The sequence below is a fragment of the Thamnophis elegans genome, chromosome 5 (genome assembly GCF_009769535.1).
Source record: "Thamnophis elegans isolate rThaEle1 chromosome 5, rThaEle1.pri, whole genome shotgun sequence".
Lineage (NCBI taxonomy): Eukaryota > Metazoa > Chordata > Lepidosauria > Squamata > Colubridae > Thamnophis > Thamnophis elegans.
Window position 1 is genome coordinate 78724379 of NC_045545.1, and position 23412 is coordinate 78747790.

The 23412-nt window shown below is 39.8% G+C and overlaps 1 protein-coding gene across 2 annotated transcripts in view; it reads right to left on the reverse strand.

The window, feature by feature from the left end:
- LOC116508837 (ubiquitin-conjugating enzyme E2 variant 1) overlaps positions 1 to 18543 on the reverse strand; it is a 32608-nt gene extending 14065 nt beyond the window's left edge. The window contains exon 1 of one of the 2 annotated variants that reach the window (XM_032217596.1): positions 18446 to 18543. In XM_032217596.1, coding sequence (XP_032073487.1) covers positions 18446 to 18467 — 22 coding nt within the window. In that variant the 5' untranslated portion in view covers positions 18468 to 18543. The other variant, XM_032217597.1, reaches the window with a different exon arrangement.
- Positions 18544 to 23412: the final 4869 nt, after the last annotated feature.

A 23412-nucleotide genomic window follows, 5' to 3' on the forward strand; every position in this document is an offset into this window, starting at 1 on the left:
GCATAATTTTTTGAGCTCTGTAGCTTGGGGGGAACGAATTAGAACTATTTCTGCCAGCCAGTTAACAACAGTGGAAGCATCAATCATCGCTGACAACATTGCCAAGGCCATTCTCTTTTCATTCCAAAGGTGGCAGATGTGTATTTGCTGCCATAAAGCAATTTAAAGCTGAAACTATATTGCAAATGCTATATGACACACAGTGATAATCTGAAAGCCTTAGATGCTGTTCGACTTATTTACCATATTTTTTGGAGGATAAGAGGCACCTTCCCCCCCCCAAAAAAAGAGGGTGAAAATTTGGGTGAGTTTTATACACTGAATGTAGCCCCACCCATCCACCAGCCGCAACCCTTTGGCCTCTGCCTCCCAGCAATCTCTTTGCAGCAAATGGGAGCTTGTGGAAGCTTCAATAAACTACAGCAATTCCTGCAGCCTAAAACAGCTGAAGATTGGGAGAAATTGAAAGTAAAACTTGCTGTTGTCCAAATTGCTGGGAGGCAGATTTTTTTTTCTTGTGCTAATTAGGCTGTTTGCTGCAAGGAGGTAAGTCAACAACTATAAATGCCTATAGAATGTTCAAATTATTATACTTATTTTTAAAGTCTGCTCTTTTATTATTCTAGACAACAAAATGAAGAAGCTTTTTAAAATAAATGCTTGATCTGAAGAAGCCCAGTGCTATTGTTTTAAAAAGTGCTATTCTTTTAAATAGCAGAGAATAACTATACTTCCAGAAAGCACATCGATTTTAACAGCATCTGTACAAGTATAGTCTGAAATATAACACTACAAACAGTGTATATTGTCTGTACTGTTTGTTGCAAGGAGGCAAATTGCTGAGAGGCAGAGGCAGATATTTTTCCCTTGTTTTCCTCCCCCAAATCTAGGTGCGTCTTATACTTCAGAACGTCTTATACTCTGAAAAATATGGTATTTTTTCCAAGTGCTGTTCCCCATCCCGAACTGTGTTCAATGCTTTACACTGCATGGAAAGTGATACGATTCAAACAGAGGCAACAGTACACATTTGTAAGCCAGGCTAATTTACTCCTGTTTTCCAGTGGCTCACTGGTTCTGTTAACTCTCCTTGATGGTCTCTCATCAAAGTGGTGAGGAAAAATCTCAGCTGATCTGCATCAAAAAGGCCCGACTCCTGTCCCTAGGTCAGGGGTCAGCAACCTGTGGCTCTGGAGCCACATGTGGCTCTTCATCCCTCTGTTGTGGCTCCCTGTTGCCGGTTGGCGCCACAGTTTTGAGAGGAGCTTCCTGTTGGGGGGCGGGGAAAGCACAACACGCCATGAGGAGACTCCATGGCAAGGGGTGGGTTTTCTGGGTGGTTCCACAATTGATAGGGCTTTCAGTTAGGACAGGTAGAGGAAAAAGGACACCGCGCTAGGAGATTCTATGGTGGGGAGAACCAGACTTCCAGTTGGCAGAGGAAAAAGGACACCGTGCTAGGAGGAGACTCTACAGTGGGGGAACCGGACTTCTGGTCGGTTCCAGAATTGAATGGGGGCTTCTGATTAGGGCCTTTGTGGCTCTTTGAGTGTTTAAGGTTGCCGACCACTGCCCAAGGTTTAGACAATGCTAAAGCCACAATCTGATGAATCCAATGGATTTGGGTTTGGTGTAGCCATTAAGGCGCTGGTCTAGAAACCAGGAGACTGTGACTTCTAGTCATCCTGCATCAGCCATAAAAGCTGGCTGGGTGACCTTGGATCAATCATTCTCTCTTAGCCTCACCTCCTATGTAGGATTGTTGGTGTGAAGAAAATAGGAGGATGAAGGAGTATTAAATATGTTCACTGCTTTGAGTTACTTATAAAGCAATAAAGGTAGGATAAAAATCTAATAAATAGCCAACTTTCATTAGTGGATTCCATTTAGGAAACCTTCTACACCCACAAATTACATATGCAATCTCGTTTGTTCAGCATACTTTGATGCCTTTCCTTCAGCAGAACTAGAACTAGAATTTTCTGAGAGATGGTGTCCTTGTGGTCAGAATGAACATGTATTTTTCTGCTGCTTTCTATGTTAATTTACATGCAGACATATCTTTATCTCCTGCTAACACAAACTGAATCTGTTTGAGGGACAGGTGGTCTGTGGGATCAGAAGCCAAGATGTTAAGTATTTACCTGCAGTGATTTCCATAAAAAAAACATAAAATGTCCTAATTTTGGAGTGATGACATTGTGAACTTTCTTTTGGCTTTCATTTTATTGTTTTTTTATTTTATCCCAATTCTATTTTGTTAATTAATAGTAGTATTTGTTTTTCTTCCTAGCCTTTTCCGGTAAATGCAGGCTGTGGTTTTTTTTTTCCACATCAACCCAGTATTGATCCATTGGTTATGACAGGAATTGATCGAGTGGCTTGTAGCCCAAGCCTGATGTCATAGCCTGAGAGTGAGTGACTAGCCCAAAGTAACCCAGCAAACTTTCATGCCTAAAGTGGGACTAGAACTCACAGTCACCCGGTTTCTAGGCCAGCATCTAAACCAGCACACAAAACTGCCTCTTTTAATTAATCCTTTTTATTTCTATTAAATATGGAAAAGTTTGCCTCCAGAAGTTGTGAATGCCCCAACACTGGAAGTCTTTAAGAAGATGTTGGATAGCCATTTGTCTGGAATGGTGTAGGGTTTCCTGCCTAGGCAGGGGGTTGGACTAGAAGACCTCCAATGTCCCTTCCAACTCTGCTATTGTATTGTATTGTATTATGTATTATAATAAGAACATTTTATTGCAACTTGTTTAATTTGTTTCTTTCCTCCAGGTAATTTTTTTAGATTTTATATTAGTGTTACAGACTGCTTTCTGGTACAGATAATCCTCGACTTAAGACCACAATTGAGTCCAGAATTTATGTTGCTAAGTGAGAAATTTGTTGAGTTTTGTCCCATTTTATTGCCAAATTGGTTAAGTGAATCGCTGCAATTGTTAAATAAGTAACAGGGTTGTTAAGTGAATCTGGGTTCCCCATTGACTTTGCCCATCAGAAGGTAGCAACATGAATGACCCTGGGACTACTGGAACCATCGTAAATATGAACCAGTTGTCAAGCATCCAAATGCAAATCATGTGACCATGAGTATACGACAACGGTCATGAGTGTAAATAAATAGTCATAAGTCATTTTTTTCAGTGCTGTTGTAACTTTGAATGGTCTCTAAACGAACTGTTGTAAGTCAAGGACCACCTGTATATGGTCATTGCTTTTGTATATTTTTAAAACTTGCATTTCATTGACCGTAATGAAGTACATTTGAATGACAAAAGCTCTTGATAAAAACATTTCCTACATCTTATCTAATGACTGCATTTATAGATGTAGCTAGTTAAGAAGAGTCATTTCTAAAAGTGATGAAGATCACTTTTAGCCTTGAGAATAAGTGTGATGCCTTGAAGGCCATCTGCAGGGAGATCAGAAGGCTTCCTTCTGCACTTGATCCGTCACTATAAAAACATAGAACAAGATTAGATAGATCAGGAATTTCATCCAGCAATGCTCTATGTCCTTTATGTGCTAACAGTCCTGTCCCCAGAAGAGTGTGGTGGGAGGGGGGAGAGGAACCTTTCACACAATGTAATGATAAATTGTTTCTCAAATACCTTAAAGTCCTATCCTAATTACAGAGGTAAGGTCTTGTTTCCTAGGTGAGTACAAAACATCTCATTTTGAAGGATCTGGCACAAAACGTCATAAAACACCATATTTTGAGTGCAAAACTGCTGTCTTGAATGTGGATCACTTCCAAATGCTTGAAACAGATGATTTCATACACAAAAACAGTAGTTTTAAACTTGAAAATGGTTCTGCAAAATTTCAGATTTAAATGGTTCAAAATGGTATTAAATGGTATTTTGCACGCCTTTATTCTTTTCCCAGCTTCATAGTAATATGAATATTAGGGATAAGGGATAAGTTCTAGGAAGGCTTGATATAAAATTTGGGAGTTTTCAACCTGTGGGCCATGGACCCCCTGAGGTCCCTGAGGGGCCACAATGTCATCACAGGGGGTCCACAAAGTCTTAAATAAATGTTATGATTTAAATCATGAGTTAAGTCTTGGGGTTCGGTGGTCATGGTCCATGGCCACAAAAGGTATTTAAAGAAACTCTGAGGTGAAGAAAAGGTTGAGAACCACTGTCCTAGACTATTTCAAGAGGAACACAGGTGAAAAAAGTGTAACACTCAGGCAACAGGACACGCCGAGGAGGCCACAGAAAAGAAAAGTGTATTATACTATTTTACTTCTACGAGAAAGCAAGTCAATTTCTGTATGATATCCATAACTATTATGAGAGCTGGATTTGTGTGTGTGTGTGTGTGTGTGTCACAGAACAAAATCAAGCTCAGAAGGGAGCCATGGGTAAAAGAAGATTGAGAGACACTGGCTTAATTGTGGGCCTTGTCCTGTTTGGAAATTGAATGCCTTACACACAGATGATAGGTGAAGAACTACTATAAAATTGAAAATGTTTATTTAGATCAGCAAACCTTGGCAAAGAAATACCCAAAGGATCAAACAGTTTGCATTTTATTGCCAACTTAACCTTTATATTGGTTAGTAGAGCAGAATAATCTTTTAGTCCAACTTTGGACAGTGAGCAAATAAATATTCAATGCTTAACTGCTTTGTAGGCTTTTAATGTTGTAGCTAGGCCTATAACTCAAACAGCTATGACACTACCAAAATGTAAACTTGCACCTTTTTGTTGAAATAACAATCTTGCCAAGTTATATTCTGTTCCTATTAATCTGTTCCACTAAAGCATTAATACACACATAAATCTTCTGCAAGTCAACTTCAAGATCCGTTCAGCCCTTGGGCAGTATAATAGCTCTTTTTAATGTTGAGGCAGGCCATTTTCTCTGGTTATTTTCAAGGATACAGTATGTCTTCTGACTTAATTTTGGGGTCGTCACTTTTCATGTGTAGTCATGTTCTTAGCAGACCTGACTTTCTGTTGCTTTTAAAGCATAAGAGGTGGCTTTTTTCCAGGTCCAACAAAGAAGACACCTATGGTTCTATGATATGGCCTTCAGTTCTGAACCACTATTTTACCCTATTTCCATGAAAATAAGACCTCCCTGGATAATAAGCCCAATTGGGCTTTTGAGTGCAAGCCCGCCCCTGAAAATCAGCTCCCCCCTAAAATATTTAAACACATGTGCAGCGGTCCCTGCCATTTCGTGGGGGAGAAAGGGGGGGGGACATGCCCCTCATGCACCTGCCATCCATGTGGAATGGCCTTGTGGAGACAGCTCCTGCAAATCCTAGCGACCGCCCCCTTCTCTTCGTGGCGGCCGCAAAAAAAGCGCATGGGCCAAAGTTAAGGGGCCTCCCGCACCTCAAAAATAATAAGACCTCCCCAAAAAATAAGGCCAAGGGCACACTATAGGCTCCAGAATTCCCAGATAAATCCTGTCCTATATCAAAACGTTTTTCTCTAGTGAAAATGCATTGCCCTTTGAAAGGCAGAAATGCATCACCGCATTATTTTCTATGAAGGGAATTTTATATATTCCTATAGTTTTCAGAGACACTGCCCAAAAAATAAGGGTTTGGAAACAATGATTTTTTTTAAAAAAAAACTACACCAAAGTTACAAACATTCCTTTTGCACAAAACCCCTCTCCATCTAGTCACCTGAAATTTGACAGCGTTTGCCATCATAAAAACAATTATGCTTTCCAGTAAAGTTAATTTCTTCCAAAAATAAATAAAATTGTAAGCACTTCCATTAAAGTAAGAATTTAAAGAAACCTAGCTCTAATGCTTGTACATTTACCCCCTCAAAACTGGGGGAGATTTGTCACTGAAGGAAGAAAGGTCTGGGCTTGCAAATGTCACTCTTCGGTTGAACAGTAAAAGAGTGATGGACTTCCAACAGTTTTCCCATGCTAGTCAACACAAATCATATTTTCTGCTTGGTTTCCAAGTTGAAGAGGCAAATTTCTCATTCAGTTTAACTCAAACTAGGCTTTTTTAAAAGCACTGAATAAAATGTGGTGGGCACAGAACACTCCCTGTGGTTCTTAATTTTCCTCCATTATTTCTCAGACAAACAGAGAAAAGCTTTTAAAACAAAGCAATTACTCCCAGCCTTTCAAAGCTACAAATGGGTGAACTATAGTTTTGGCCACCCTTATTGTCCTCAAACTGTATTTAAATTTTTGCCTAGTGTTTACTTCCACTTTCTAAAGGACCATATCAAGTAGTGGAATTAATGATGCTACTGATATAATCAATTAAGAGCAGTAAAATGCTGATTAATAGGGCTATGTTACACTTCAGATACAAAGATAAAAAAACCTTTCAGAATGTGCCAAAGGCATGAAGCTCCCTATACTATATGTGGTTTTCTCAGCCTGCAATCATACAGCAGCTTTGGAGAGAGCTATGTTGGTCCCTGGAAAAGGCATGGCTGCTTTAACTACTTACAGATTAATGGAGTTGGAAGGGACTTTGTAGGTCATCTAGTCCAACCCCCCACCCAAGCAGTCCAATCTCTTCTTGAAATCCTGCAGCGATGAAGCTTCCACAACTTCTGAAGGCAAACTGTTCCATTGGTTAATTGTTCTACTGTCAGACATTTTATCCTTATTTCCAGGTTGAATCCCTCCTTGATCAGTTTCCATCCATTATTCCTTGTCTGGTCTACAGGTGCTTTGGAAAATAGCTTGACTCCTTCCTCTCTGTGGCAGCCCCTCAAATATTGGAACACTGCTATCATGTCTCCCCTGGTCCTTCTCTTCGCTAGACTAGACATGCCCAGCTCCTGTAACCTTTCTTCATATGTTTTAGTCTCCAGTCCCCTAATCATCTTGATTGCTCTTCTCTGCACTCTTTCTAGAGTCTCAACATCTTTTTAATAGTGTGGTAACCAAAACTGGATGCAGTACTCTAGGTGTGGTCTTACTAAGGCTTTATAGAGTGGTATTAGTACCACACTTGATCTTGATTGTATCCCTCTGTTAATGCAATTTACAATTGACTTTTTTGGCTGCTGACTGTAATTTATGGACAGGTGCAAAAGGAATGTCACAGTGTGCTCTCAATCATTTTTTGCCTTTGCAATCCAAACAATACTCAGCCTTACTGATCATGCACTAAAATTTCCCAGCCAAAGACGTTCTGAACAAATCAACTTGACAAACACTAATCAGTTTTATGTGATCAATACATGGAATATTGAAAGTAATAGTCAAATATTACAAATATTATGTATAATTAAAACACAATTTAAATGAAAAATTTACTATAATATTTTTGACATCTACTGATTTAGCATCTACTGATTCTGAAAACCACTCAATCTACTTCCATAATCTACATTTTTTTAAAAAAACTATAACATTTGTAATATTTTCATATAATAAAAATTTACAAACATGACAAAATATGTCCTATTTTATCACCAAATGTTCATTTTTTGACTTCTAATTGCCATTGTCATATCCAGAGAAATGGAAAACTGGAAGAATTCTAATTTGTATAATTAATTTAGAAGATACACATGAGGTACTCATTTCCAAATATGGACCAAACCAATCATCAAGTATTCTTAATGTTATAATTACATCTTCCATTAATCCTGAATGTAATTCAGGGGACAGAATATATTTTTCTCTCCCCCTCTAACTTTTACAATATTACAGAACAATTTATAATGTGCATTTCCTCCTGTTGATAGCAATGATCAACCAATATATTTTTGTTGCATATATCAGTTCTCTTACCAATTCTTAAGAAGACTTGTGTATTTTTCATAACTCTACCACAATTTAAATCTAAATAGAGAACACTGAGACATTAAAATATATGAAACTGTATTATCATTACAGTATATACATGTCCAGCACAAACTAGTGAATATCACAAACTGAAGTAATTGCCATTCAGTTCTGTTGGGTTTACTCGGCCAATAAACAGAGGAGTCCATTACTCTGGATATCTTTGCAAACTCTTTTTAACCTTAATGGTATTTATTTCCAAATAGATATGCATAGTTGTTTTCTCACTGTTATGAAATGGTTTGATCTATAGTGCATGTCTCATCTAAAATTAGCATAAAATCCACAGTTATCTCGATAAGAAAACAGTAGTCTAGCAGAGTTCTCCAGCCACTTTATGAAGTGATTCTAAATTATGTTCTTTACTAACCCTGCATCAGCAATACTTTACTATGTGGTTTCAAGCAGAGTAAACAAACTAGCTGAAAAATGCGAGTGATTTGACCATAGAACTATTGCTGCTACAATGATTGACATTTGCTGTTCCAACAGAGATAGAAAAAAGAAACAAAAAGGAACTTTACATTACACCTGTCCTGATCTTTGTATAAGCCAGAAAGGAGGGAAAGCTAAACAAAAGAAAAACAAAATGAAATTATGACAATGGATAATAGAGCACCCCCATCTTAATCTGAGTGATTGTCAGAAACCCATAATTAACTTGTGGCAATTAACTCTAAATCTATAAGCCTGCTCATTATTATTTTCTACCTGCGAGTAGAATAAGTATTGTAGAAATTATTCATTTATGGGGGAAAAAAACCCTGGAGAGAATGGTGCCCTATTTTCATCATCACAAAAACATTTTGTAAGAAAAAAAATGTGCGCAAAAAATATCATCCAACGTTTTTTTTTAAAAGAAATAAAATATGAAAATAATAAATGAAAAACAAATTTTAAAAGGCTCGGTGGACCATTAGGTATCCAACCCACCCCCGCAATCAGTTTTCTATGTTTTTAATTTAACCAGAGAAATTAGCAGGCAGATGTGCTCTACAACTCTCTACCCATGCTACTTTTATGTGCAGTGGCTCACATGGCAAAATAGATGTTTCTTTGAACACTGTTGGTAATGGTGTCTATAGCTCCTCTTAATATAGACTCTTAAAGCAATTTTTAAATGGAACAGGAGATAATCCTTGTTTAACAATTGCTTTGGATAGTGACTGCAGTTACAATGGGGATGTGAAATAACCATGTGATCAAGCTTGGCATTCACAACCTTCACAAGTCAGTAAAAGGGAAGCTGAAGTAAGATCATAAGCACAGTTCCACCATGTATCTATGCATGGATATCACCAGTGGAATACAGAGAAATCAAATAGAGTAGAGTAGAGCAGAATAACAGTTGGAAGGGACCTTAGAGGTCTTCTAGTCCAACCTCTGCTCAGGCAGGAACTCATTTCAAACAAACGGTTGGCCAGTCTCTTAAAAACTACTATTACTAAAGGAGTTCATCTATAGCATCAAAGACATTAGCCAAGCGCTGACTGTGGAACAGATCACTAACCTGACATGCGCTTGTTCCAGTTAAGTTAAAGAAGAAAGCCAAAATTGTCGAGTGAATCCAATAGCAATAGCAGTAGACTTATATACCGCTTCATAGGCCTTTCAGGCCTCTCTAAGCGGTTTACAGAGAGTCAGCATATTGCCCCCAACAATCTGGGTCCTCATTTTACCCACCTCGGAAGGATGGAAGGCTGAGTCAACCCTGAGCCGGTGAGATTTGAACCGCTGACCTGCTGATCTAGCAGTAGCCTGCAGTGCTGCATTTAACCACTGCGCCACCTTGGCTCTTTACAGCTTCCACCATTTACTTGGTTTGTCAAAGCTGGCTAGGAAGGTGGCAAATGGAGATCACATGACCCTGGGAAGCTGCAACTGTCACAAATGCATGCTGGTTGCCAAGTGCCTGAACACTGATCACGTGACACTGAGGGAATGCTGCAACAGTCCTAAGTATAAGGATCTATTGCAGTGTTTCTCAACCTTTGCAACTTTCAGATGTACAAACTTCAACTCCCAGAATTTAAGGAATTCTGCACATCTGAAAATTGCTAAGGTTGAGAAACACTGATCTGTTGTAAGTCACTTTTTTCAATGCCACTCTAATTTCAAAACAGTCATTAAATGAATGGTTGTAACTTTAGGACTACTTTAATGTTTTTAAATGAAAGGAATAAACACCAATAATCTGCACTACTCTGATACCTGAAAATGCATAGGACAGTGATAGCTAACCTTTTTGGTGCCGAATGCCCAAAGTGCGCACTCATAACTGCAAAATGCAATGCGAGCACCCCCCATGCATTCACCCACCCCCGTGCATGTGCACACGCCCCCCCACCCATTTTTTGGCTACCATGTTGGTGCAGGAGGCTTTCCAGGCACAAAACAGGACATGGGGGGGGGAGAATTTAAAAAAACCCAAAATGCAATGAGAGTGCCCCCACACATGCGCCCTGCCCATGCACTCTTGCATCACCCGGATGCACCCCGCCACCCGCATATGCACGGCAGAGACCCGAAGACCAGCCGGCCGGCAAGACACATGTGTGCTTCCACAGTGGAGCTGGACTCGGACGACGGCTGGCGTGCCTGCAGAAAGGGCTCTGCGTGCCACCTGTGGCAGTTGTGTCATAGGTTCACCATCACAGGCATGAAAGTCAAGGACCACAGTGAATAAATGTGACTAAGATATTAAATATAAAGAAGACTGAAGTAATGACAACAGGTAGAACAACCAGCTTTAGAATTGGTAATGAAGATGTGAAACACTGGATAGTTTTTGCCTTTTATGGTCAACCATCAATAGTAAAGGAAAAAGCAGTCAAGCAATACATTGCAGGCTAGCACTTGCTAGAGCAGCAGATCTTGGAAAAGATATTCAGATTCTACGATGTCTATATTTAAAGAGGTCACAATCGTGCAAGCCATGGTGTTTCCTGTCATAATTGGCGGAAGTGAACGTTAGCTTTGAAGAAGATATGAAGAATTTTGATGCTTTGGAGTTGAAGAAAATTCCTGAGAAGACTATGGACAGCCAAAAAAAACAAAAAACAAACAAAAAACCCCAATGGATCATCAAACAAATGAACCCAGAGTTCCCACTCAAGGCACAAATGACCAGGATAAAATGATCCATTATCTAAAGGCGTAGCTCCCTAGAGAAGCCTTGAATCCTGGAATAAAAAAGAAAGAAGAAGAGACCAGGAATAAGGTAGATGGATGAGCAGGTGGAAGCAGTAGAGGACCAGATCAAGGGAAAGATTGTCATGGAGAAAATCTATGTATTCCTAAGAGTTGATCCCCACTTGATGGCACATAGTCAATTAATCAATCAACACTTCACAAGATGGAAGGGCTGGAATTCCCAGGTCAGAATATTTTATGAAACAGGAAAACTTCACTCTTTCTGCATCATAGATCAGTAAACAAGTTAGTGTATAAGCCACTGCTATAGTGCACTGCCACATCTTATAGTTTTAGGCCAGTACTGCAAAGTTGTATCAAGGACAAAGTCCAAAATGCTGGTACAAAGGTCGAAAATAAAGATATCAGTGATTCAAATGTAGCTGCTGAAACAGTAGATTTGTAAGAAAACGTTTCCAAAATACAACCACCAAGCAGGATATTTGATCAGCGCAATGAAACTACCTGCAAACAGCTAAAATGAATGCTGATGATAACATCTGTAGTATTATGAGTTAACGGAGGGGTTTTCATTTCCTCATTCAAAAATGGTTGCTATTGCTGGTATATATTTTTGTTGAACAGAATTATTTGCTCAGACAGGGATACCTAAGAAACAGTGTTATACAGTGATTAAAATACTGGATCAGAATTAAAGAAACAGCGTATCTTTGGCCATTAACGGTATCTCATCTTATCTTACAAGAATTATAAAGAGAGAAGGAATTAAATCCAGGAAAAGAAGTAAGATGCAAATGTAATAAATACCCCGTTTCCCTGAAAATAAGACCTCCCCGATAATAAGCCCAATTGGGCTTTTGAGACCGTGTGCTAAAATAAGCCCTCCCCCCAAAATAAGCCCTCCCCAAAAATATTGCAACACAGCAGCAGCCATGAGGTGACCACACTTGCCACCTCCTGCACCTCAAAAATAATACCTCCCCGAAAATAAGGCCAAGGGCTTATTTTAGGGGAAACACGGTAGCTATCTGATCATGTAACTTTACTATAATTACAATATGTTATACTTTTTTGAAAGATATTCTCAAATATTCTCAGTTTACAAAGCATAGAATATGAATAACTAAAAATGTGATACAAATAAAAATAAAAATTAACTCCATTAAAATATAACAGAGAAAACAGTGGAATAAAACCTTCTAAGATTAAGAACAAATTAAGAAATAGTAACAGGGGATGGCAGATCCTGTCTTTTGTCCCTACTCATCTGACAGATCTAATCAGCAGGCACATGACAGAAGGCTTCCAAAGTTAATCTTAGCATTCAGACAAGTTCATACAGGTTTAGGATGGTATGCTACGTCCTTTGTCAGTGGGGTTTTGGATTATCAAAACAGTGTGCAAATACCACTTTAGAGCAGGGCACAAGCCAAATAAGGAGTTGAATATGCTATTCGTGTGAACTCTGAAGAATAGTACTTTACTGTAAACACCAAAGAACAGTCATTTTGGTTGTGTTCAGGAATACATTACATTGTAGTAGTATAACAAAATGATTTTGAAATGAATCTTCATGCATTTGCATAGCATACATCCTAAGCATGGCTTATCAGATAGGAGCAATGCAAAGACAGCTATATCAAATCAGTAGGTCCGCTTCAATCAGACATATTACATTTAAACCAAACCATGGACAGCTATTTTCTGGCTGTGTTGTTGGGGACAAGGTAAGCCAATAGTTGAAAGCAGGAATGTTCACTGATATCCAGATTGGTCTTTGCTGTATTGTTCAACAGGTCTACTATAAATACAATCAAATAATAAAGATACAATACAATACCATAGCAGAGTTGGAAGGGACCTTGGAGGTCTTCTAGTGCAACCCCCTAGCCTAGGCAGGAAACTCTATACCATTCCAGACAAATGGCTATTCAACATCTTCTTAAAGACTTCCAGTGTTGGGGCATTCACAACTTTTGGAGGCAAGCTGCTCCACTGATTAATTGTTCTAACTTTCAGGAAATTTCTCCAAAGTTCTAAGTTGCTTCTCTCCTTGATTAGTTTCCATCCATTGCTTCTTATTCTGCTCTCAGGTGCTTTGGAGAATAGTTTGATCCCCTCTTCTTTGTGGCAACCCCTGAGATATTGGAACACTGCTATCATGTCTCCCCTAGTTCTTCTTTTCATTAAACTAGACATACGCAGTTCCTGCAACTGTTCTTCATATGTTTTAGTCTCCAGTCCCATAATCATCTTTGTTGCTCTTCTCTGCACTCTTCCTAGAGTCTCCACATCTTTTTTACATAGTGGTGACCAAAACTGAATGCAGTATTACCAAGGCATTATAAAGTGGTATTAACACTTGATGTGATCTTGATTCTATCCCCGTTTATGTAGCCTAGAACTGTGTTGGCTTTTTTGGAAGCTGATGTACACTGCTGGCTCATATTTAAATGGTTGTCCACTAGGATTCCAAGATCCCTCTCACAGTTACTACTATGGAGCAAGGTACCACCTATATTGTACCTGTGCATTTAGCTTTTTTTGCCTAAATGTAGAACTTTACTCTTTTCACCATTGAATTTCATTTTATTAGATAGTGCCCAATGTTCAAGTTTGTCAAGAACTTTCTGTATCTTAAGCCTGTCTTCTGGAGTGTTGGCTATTCCTGACAGCTTTGTGTCATCTGCAAATTTGATGAGTTCCCATTTATTCCCTCATCCAAATCATTGAGGAAGATGTTGAAGAGTACTGGGTCTAAAACAGAGCCTTGGGGTACTCCACTGCATACTTCCCTCCATGTAGATGCAGTTCCATTGAGGACTGCATGTTGAGTGCGGTTGGTCAGCCAGTTACGAATCCATCTGGTGGTGATGCTGTCCAACTCAAATTCTTCTACTTTATCTAGTAGTAGGTTATGGTCTACCTCAGTGGTTCCCAAACTTGGCAACTTTAAGACTTGTGGACTTCAACTCCCAGAGTTCTCCAGCCAGAAGAGCTAGCTGGAGAATTCTGGGAGTTGAAGTCCACAAGTCTTAAAGTTGCCAAGTTTGGGAACCACTGGTCTACCTTATCAAATGCTTTAAATGGGCATTTAAATGGGGTGTCAGGCATCACCCCATTGCCACTATTAAAATACAGGATGAGACAATTCTTGATTTCCTTCATGTCAAGGGGAAAAAAGTGGCCCAAGAGAGCTTTGACAATGAAGTGGTTAAATCAGCATTAAATGCAATGTACTTATCTTTTGATTTTTATTTAAAAGTAGCCAATAACCTAGCATTGCCTGGCTATTTATTTATAGGGGGGAAATGTCCAGGCCAAATGTAATTTCTAATGTTGGATTCCCCCCCCCCCCTACCAGTGGGAGCCCCCTTGTGGAGTACTGTGAAGCCATTACCATGGCAACTCCACTGCGCTGTACAGTAGAAGTCATTTTACGGCAGTACAGTAGAAGCCATTTTAAGGCACAACAGGTTGTATCTTAACAGAACACACACACCGAGGGTGTCTTACCCCCACAGTATTTGTTTCCAGAGATTAAGTCATCTGTGTACCAAGTTTGGTTGAAATTGCTCGAGGCGTTCCAGAGTTATGCTAGAACACCCCCACCCCACCCATATACATGTGTGTGTGTGTGTGTGTGTGTGTGTGTGTGTGTGTGTGACTAAATAGTCTATAACGAAGAGTTTTATAAACCAAAATAATTGCCACTTACATTTAATTTCTTCTATATAAATTTCAAACTGGAAGTTAAAATGCAACTAAGAGAATAACTTCTATGAGCTCAAGTGAAAGATTCATTACTTGTTCTACTAGGTACATGAATATTACCATATTAACAAATGTGATTTAGACAGAAATTCTTTCTCTTCCAATTTATGTAATGTGTTCCAGACCAAGCCATTTCCTCCAAACAAAGACCATGAAATAGCTTCTTCCTCTAAAGAGGATTCCAGCTGGATCAGATAGTAAATAAATGCTTTAGACTCTAGGGACAATCAACTAAAAACAGTTCCTAGTTTTAACCTAAATGGACAAGTACAGTAGCCTAATCTCATAGAAGTCAGTTATCTATATTAATATTGAGGAATAAAGGATGCCCTTATTAGGCTGGAGTTCTTATGAACTTTCAGAAAAATAATTCTCAATAAATAGGATTTATGAGCCAACATTCAATGGACTGCATAGTTAACAAGTTAGCATTATCATCACTTCACTTATATAGACATCAGGATAAAAATGCTGGGTTGCCACAGAATGCTTTTGAAAAATGTCTGCTTTGGAAATATCGTATTTATCCTTTACTCTCTCATTTGAAACAAGCATCTCCACAGAAATATCTCAACGCCCAAGCCTTTTTGATCACTTTTTCAATGGAACCCAAGGTGATTCCATTTTAGGGATGGAAGCTTTTAATTTGCCAAAAAAACATTTTTGTTACTTACTCTTATGAAGTACTACGTAGAACAAGTTTTTCAACATTTTATTTGGCACCAGCCTTTCTGAACCCATTATTACCTCACTGAGACTCTATCAATAATTATTCAATTAATAATATCATGTGATCTACATCAGAGCTGTCCAAATCTGATTCTCCAGACATGCTGGACAATTTCCTCTATTTATTTGTCTAATAGCCTTTTAAGACATCACTACAACTTCTGGCAATAACGTTTACAACTTTGTACTGTAGACAAAGATGTAGGTTTCCTGCAAAATTTTGAATTGGAAAAATTTTCTACACATATTTGTTACCAGCAGTATCTACCCACCTGAGCAATTACTTTCCCCAGAGACAACCCTTTTTTAATTAAGCTAGGAACCGCCCCACTATGTGGTTATATGCAAAAAACATCAGGTAGCTACTTCTTCTTTTTCTCTACATTTTCTCTGATAATAAACAGGGACAGGAAAAGCTGTGGGGAAGCCACAAGTTATAACTGGAATATAAGGTTTTGTGAATATTCATCAAATTCAGTGAATAAGCTTTTCTGGAAACACCTCAACAGTCTCAACATTGTTCTCAGAATCACTACAGCCAGCAACTGTAGTGTCATCTTAAAACCAACTGAAACCATCAGTAGTATTCTAAAAACTTGGCTTGAACACAGACAACCAAAAATGAAATCAGGGTAGATAAAAATCAATGATTTTTTTAAAAAAATCAGATTTTTACATTTTAAATCGATTATTTTTTTTATCAAATTTACTTTAATAAATGCTTTTTGGAGTAAAAATCTATCTAAAAATAGTTTTCTATTTAAGATATATTAATAATTTAGTTTATTCAGCATGAAATGGAGCTTAGTTATGTACCATGAGGCTGTATAATCTACAATATTTACATTTTTGGTAAACTCAGTCAATGAATCCAAGCTCTGCAAGCTCAGATAACATGCACTGTGTTGATGCATTCACACAATTTCACAGTAACCATGAGATAAATAATAAAACAAAGTTCAGGAATATTCCATATTCCATTGTTTTGCAAATCTATCTACACATCAAACTGTATGATTGTTTGAAGAGAAATGCATCTGTACCACCAGGCTCTAAGTGTGAGGAGGAAGAGCAAGCAGTAAAAATGAAAGTGAAACCTTCTAAGCAGCTTATAAATATAATATTAAAGGGCAGCTGTCATTTCAGATCCATCATGGCAGCACCTGCTAGCGGGCATCCACTCACCTGGTGCCTGCCATGTCCCTCACCTTGTTGTGTCACTGCCACATCACCAGTCATCCCATTAAAGTGAATGGGACTGTCGGTGAGTCAACAGTGGGTCTGAGGAGGAGTGACTGCGGGGCAGAGGTGACAGTTGCTCTTTAAAAATTAAATCAAGTTGATTTAAATCAGGCCTTTTTACTAGTGATTTAAATCATGATTTAAATTAAATCCACCCTGATTGAAATCACATCCAGCTACAAGGTTCTCTCAGCAAACATCTCTTCAAATATCATAGATCTATCAAATAACAAACATTTATAGTTCATGTCTAAAGCATTGGATTCTAAACCCAATTTACTAAAGCACTTTTGCAGAAACAGAATAAGAGAGTTGGAAGGGACCTTGGAGGTCTTCTAATCCAACCCCTTGCTTAAGCAGGAGACTATATCATTTTAGACAAATGGTTGTCCAGTCCCTTTTTAAAAGCCTCCGGTGTTGAAGCATTCAAAAATTCTGATGGAGTTGACTGTTCTTACTGTCAGGAAATTTATCCTTAATTCTAGGTTGCTTCTCCCTTTGTTCACTTTTCATCCATTGATTCTTCTGATGCTTTGGAGTGGTTGACCCCACTCTTATTTATGGCAGCCCTTCAAATACTGGATCACTGCTATCATGTCACCCCTAGTTCTTTTCACTTTTCACCCAATTCCTGCAACCATTCTTCAGGAATTGGGTGAAAAGTGAAAAGAACTAGGGGGTGACATGATAGCAGTGATCCAGTATTTGAGGGCCTTCAGCTCCCCCAACTATCTTTGACCTAATTCAGGATTTATTCATTCATAAAAATTCATTGACTGCCCATCTTACCTCAGGGTGACTGAGACTCTATAATGCTGGGAACGACAGTATTAGCCTCAAGATAAAAAGTAACTTCCTACTAGTGGAGCCTACAAGGATCTTACTAAAAATCTACCTAAACGGAGGTTCTTACATTCAATTAGGATTTGGACTCCAAAAGCTATTCAAATAGTGGCAGGGGATAATATATACAATTCAGGGTTCAATGCTCAAAAGGCACAGAAAAGGCAAACAGCTCTCTGGCACTTACCCTCCACCCTTCAAGACTGACTGCTTCTGAACATGGAAGTTCCAAAAAGCTGCCTGAGTTTACATACATCTCCTCTTCCATAACAACCAACTTTTTTTTTAAATTTCTGGTGCAATCCAAACGGGACAGCTCCAACTCCATCACCCCTACAGCAGGCAGAGGATGATGGGAGCTGAAACCCACCAGCTCTACAACTCAAGTCTCCTAGGAGATTTCCTTAGACTCTTTCCACCACCAGACCCTCTCCCCTTTCATCCTCTCCCCCTTCCGCCCACATGGATTCCCCTGACACACCAACAGGCTGCTCCACCCACTCTCCCCCAGCCTCAGCCCCGACCAACTCTACTCTTCCTGCGGGATACCGACCCCCGCAGGCCACCGCCCCTCGCTACGCCTCCTAAGCCTGGGCTGTCAAAACACGGCTGGCCACTAGATGGCGGTAAAGACTAAAGACTTTCATGCCCCTCCTTGCCAGCACACTGCCGGTCTCCTACACGGGTTCCAGCCCATATACGGTAGCATGACCCTCGGGCCCCAGGCACACCCAGCCGGCGAGCTCGGCTGGTTGGGAGCCGGCGGGGAAGCTTTCTGAGCCCCCCTCCCAGGAGAAGCGAGCCCTCGCCAGTCACCAACCACCTTTTCCCTCCCCGCCGAGGAGCGCCTTCCTCTCACGGCCCAAGCTGGCCTGGGCTACCGGTCCCCGCTCACCCGAGCCCGTGGTGGCCGCCATCTTGCGCCGCTGTCGCTCCAAGCCCGCCCTCCCCACCGCCCACGTCACTTCAACGCGGGAAGTGAATTGCTGCTGCGGCTAAGGCAAGTGGCTGCGGCAGCCGGAGAGCGGGCGGGCGCAAGACAGGTGGGGGCGGGGGGGGGGGGAAGGAGGCGACCGCCGCAGGCCACGCAGGCCATCCAGACCAAACCCTGTCTCTCTCGCGCGCGCTCGCTCTCCACTTCTGGGTCGTCGGCGTTTGTTTTTCTGGTGCAGATACACCGTAAGGGGAACGAGCACATCCGGGAGGGCAAGTTTCAAGTGAGCCGTTGGAAGAGGGTTAAAATTTGGGAGTAGAAGGCTAATATTTTTTTTAGAGGGGTTTTTCTTTTGGAAGAAAAAAAGATCGGTGGAGAAGAAGACTGTTTGCCGGAGTAAATCTGTAGCTTGAATGGAGATGACGGAGCTGTGGAGCCCATGCTGACACAATAAATCAGGAAGCCGATTTAAGAGTTTCCTCCCTGAAAGCCTAATTTAAAATTGGTTTGCACAATATCTGGTTTCCTGCGAATTGTCTGCCCTATTATTGCACAGAAATTAGCCCCTTTTCTCAGCATCGCTTTTACACCGGATTTGTCTGCACTCTGCACACACACACAAAAAGAAAACGTATTTCCTTCTGTAGAATATGGCAGTTTCCCCTAATCTGGTTTTAGCTTGACACTGGAATAATAAAGAAGGGGGTCCATCACATTTGAAGGACGTGAAGTTTGTTTTTTTAAGTAAAACAATGGCTTCAAACTTCCCAGCTTTGGGGAATCTAGTAAGTACATAGTCCTCGACTTACAACAGTTTGTTCATCGACCATTCAAAATTACAATGGCACTGAAAAAAGTGACATGATTTTTTTCACAGTTACCTTTGTAGCATCCCCATGTGATCAAAATTCAGATGCTTGGTGACTGATTCATACTTATGACCGTTGCTGTGTCCCAAGGTCATGTAAGCCAACCTTCTGACAAGGAAACTCAGTGGAGAAGCCAGATTCACTTAACAACCAGGTTGCTAACTTATCAGCTGCAGTGATTCACTCAATAACTGAAGCAAGAAAGATTGCAAAATGGGGCATTTAAAAATGTCTCACTTAACAACAAAAATTTAGGGCTCCATTGTGGTCATAAGTCGAGGACTACCTGTATGTTACAAAAGATCAGCGTTCCCCAATCTTGCTCTCAGATTTCTCCAGCCAGGGATGCCTCCTGAAGAATTCTGGGAGTTGAAGCTTATACATCTTAAAGACTCGGAGATTGAGAAATACAGATAGTACTTGATTTACAACAGTTTGTTTAGTGACCATTCAAAGTTATAAAGGCACTGGGGACTTCCAGTCACAAGGAAAGTCGTAAAATGGGGCAAAACTCATAACATATTTCTCACTTAGAAACATAAATTTTGGGTTCAATTGTCGTAAATTGAGGACTACCTGTACAGATTTGGATCTTTTGAATCTGGATCTATACAACACGAGGGCTTCTCTTGGGTGGATATAACTAATTGCATTGCAGAAAGAAGGCAGAGGGACTCATTCCTTTGAAATAATTTTGTGTCTTTGTGTCAGTCTTGACTGCTGGTGACTACATGGACAAATCTTTGGTTTTCCTCAGACTTTTTAGTGGTTTGCCTTTGCCTTCTTTTTCCTCCTAGGGCTGAGAGCGCGACTGGCCCAAGTCCATCACACCAGCTTTGGGCCTAAGGTAGGATTAGAATTCGTCATCTCTGGGTTTCTGGCTGGATGTCTTTAAACACTGTTCCAACTCTCCATTCAAAACCTAACCACCTGGTTTAAAATTAATAGTTTTCTGTATTCAGTAAAACAGCCCCATTGAAACAGAAGTTCAGAAGTTATTTCAGGGTTCTCCGCATACTTCCAAGATGAGTGCATTGACCTAAATGAAGCCCTTCCCTTTCTCAAAATTGCTATGTTGTAGATGGGAAGGTTCTCTGAGGAGTGCTGTGCCTAGTATATCTTGGTTAATCTCCAAATTGGTGGGGGAGTGTCCTAAGTAAATCAGAACTCTTTAGTTTGAAAACAAGTTAGCTAGAAAATCTACGTGGGTAAGTTTTCCCAGACTAGGTTAGAAAAACATCCTGAAGGGAAGGCAAACCGCTTTCACGCTGTTGCTACCAAAATTACATGGCTGTATCCATGTTATTACCAGGAGCTGACCTCAATTGAAGAGTTTTTAGATCAGAAGAACGGGCAGAGGAATTCAAATAAACATGGCACTACTCAGAGTCTTAAAAGGCTCTGGAAATATGCATTTTACAACATTGGGCCAAAATAGCCAAGGGAACAGAGCTCCAAGAAATCCTCAATGAAGGAAGAAGAAATGTGGAGGAGAGGTAGGGGAAGAAGAAAGAAGTAAGGAGAGGTAGGTGGGAGGGAGAGAAAGAGGAGAGGAGGGAGGAAGAGAGAAAAAGAGAAGGAGAGAGGGTAGGAAGGAGAAGACAGAGGGTAGGAGTAGGGGAGAAGTAAGGGAAGGAAGAAGAGAAAGGAGAGGAGGAAGGAAGGAAGTAGAGAAGGAAGGGAGGGAGAAAAGAAAAGAAAGAGAAAATAAGGTGGTGTCTTAGCAGGTGTGAAGGATGGTAAACAATACATTCCAAATTATACCTTATATTCTTTTAAATGGAATAATAATAATATAAGAATGGCAAAGAAAAAGAATAACTATGTGAATGTATACCTATAACTGTATGTAAGAGAATAAATGACAGTAAAAATATAAAGCACAATATAGGTAAATAATGATCATAAGTAGCTAAGTATAAATAAATAAAGAAATGTATATAAAAATGGATAATGAATAACGAGATTATGAACGCAAGATAGAAATGTATAGAAAGGAAAACACTAACTGCAAAGAAACCGATTCGGAACTGCTGTATGATATCCGATGGAACTTATTGTTCCTATGTTGTTTTTAAAGTGTTGTGGTTATTTTTGTTAACGTGTTTATGTGTTCTGTTGATGTGCTTATGTGTATAAAATAAAATAAATAAATAAATAAATAAATAAATAAATAAATAAAAAAAAGAAATCCTCAATAAAAACTGTTAATGGCATATACCTGTGTTTCTCAGTCTTGGCATCTTGAAAATATGTGGACTTCAGTTGTTGAAATCCATGGATCTTCAAGATACCATGGTTGAGGAAAATTGTTGTACGCAACGGAAGATATGTGGACTTCAGTTGTTGTACGCAATGAAAAGATGCTGCTAGATTCCTATGGAAACTGGCCACTTTCCCAGTGAATGCAGTTCCCAACCATTAATACAAATTAGACTGGGGTTTGTCTCTTCTAGCAGAAATAATGGAACTTCAGAGGGCGTTTGCTGAAGTCCTACTATGGCAGGGGTGTCAAACTCGTGGCGACATATCGGAACTTTTTCCCCCTTCGCTAAACTCGGCCTGGGCAGCGGGTGACGCATCTGGCCCGCGGGCCGCAAGTTTGAGAGCCCTGTGCTATGGTCAACCTGGGAGGTTGAAACATTTCTGATCATACTTCTCTATCTTTGGGCTATTTGGCTCTTCCGTAATATCACTGGAAAGGAATGTGCCCACCATCCTTGCTGAAACCCTCCAGGGAGAATTAATTCTGAATGTTGTCAGAAAATTACTGACATGGAATAACCCATAGATACTAAAAGAGTTCAGGTGGTATAATTAAGCTTGTGTTAAAACCTCAGTGGGAAAGCTAGAATTTTGACCACCTGTTTTCCTCAGGAATTCAAATTCAAATATGCCTGACAGATTAATTGATCGGCATCTGCTTCACCACATCCAAAGAAGAAGAGATCAATTCCACTTCTATAAATGATTGGTTCCATTGCTAGCTGCTCTTACTGTTAAGGAACTTTTAAACATACATTTACCATGTTTCCCTGAAAATAAGACAGGGTCTTATTTTCTTTTGATCTCAAAATAAGCACTTGGCCTTATTTTCTTACTTACTTACTTACTTACTTACTTACTTACTTACTTACTTACTTACTTACTTTACTTACTTTTCGGGGAGGTCTTATTATTTTTGAGGTGCAGGAGATGGCCAACGTGGTCACCTCATGGCTGCTGCTGTATTGCAATACTTTTGGGGAAGGCCTATTTTAGTCCATGCGCTCAAAAGCACAATTGGACCTAGTATCCGGGGAGGTCTTATTTTCAGGGAAACTGGGTAGCTGGAATATGTCTTACCAAAATCTAAATCTCTTTTGTACTGCTTTATAGAAAAAAAATAAAATTGGTTCCCACCTTGATACTTTTCCAGAGGACCCTGAAAATGTCAGCAGATCTGCGGATCTCAAATTTATATGGAGCTGATCAAGTGGCTGCAATGGGAGATTGAGGATATTAGGAGTTTTATACTGTTGATTTTTAATGTTATAAGCTGTCCGGAGTCAAGGTGTTTGAAGTGGGCAGAGATATAACTTTCTTTAGTAAATAGATAAATTCAGGAATGATAAAAAAATAGATCTTCACCTTCTTCTGTGTGATTTCATTTCAGATATTTGATTCCCACTTCATTTTTTTCAAGATAAAATCAATTTTTTGAAGCTCCTTCAATCCTTCTTCACTAGATTTAGCTTTAGTCTCTTGTCCTCCTTTTAAACTACTTCAACTGCTCTTACTCCTTAGAGTTTGGTACCCAGAATGCATACAGTGCTCAAAGTGAGGTCTGACCAAGACTAAGTATAGAGGAATTGTTCCTGCCTGTGCTTTGTAGAGTTTACTCATGTGGGTGCATTCTAAAATTACATTTGCCTTCAAGGCAGGGGTGAAATGCTCTGACGTCTACTACCAGTTTGCTTTGCGCGCATGTGCATCGTAGGCACTACTGTGCAGCGCAGAAAAAGGAGTCTGCAAAGGTAAGTAGAACAGCGGGGGGGGGGGGGGGGGAGAGACAGCAGT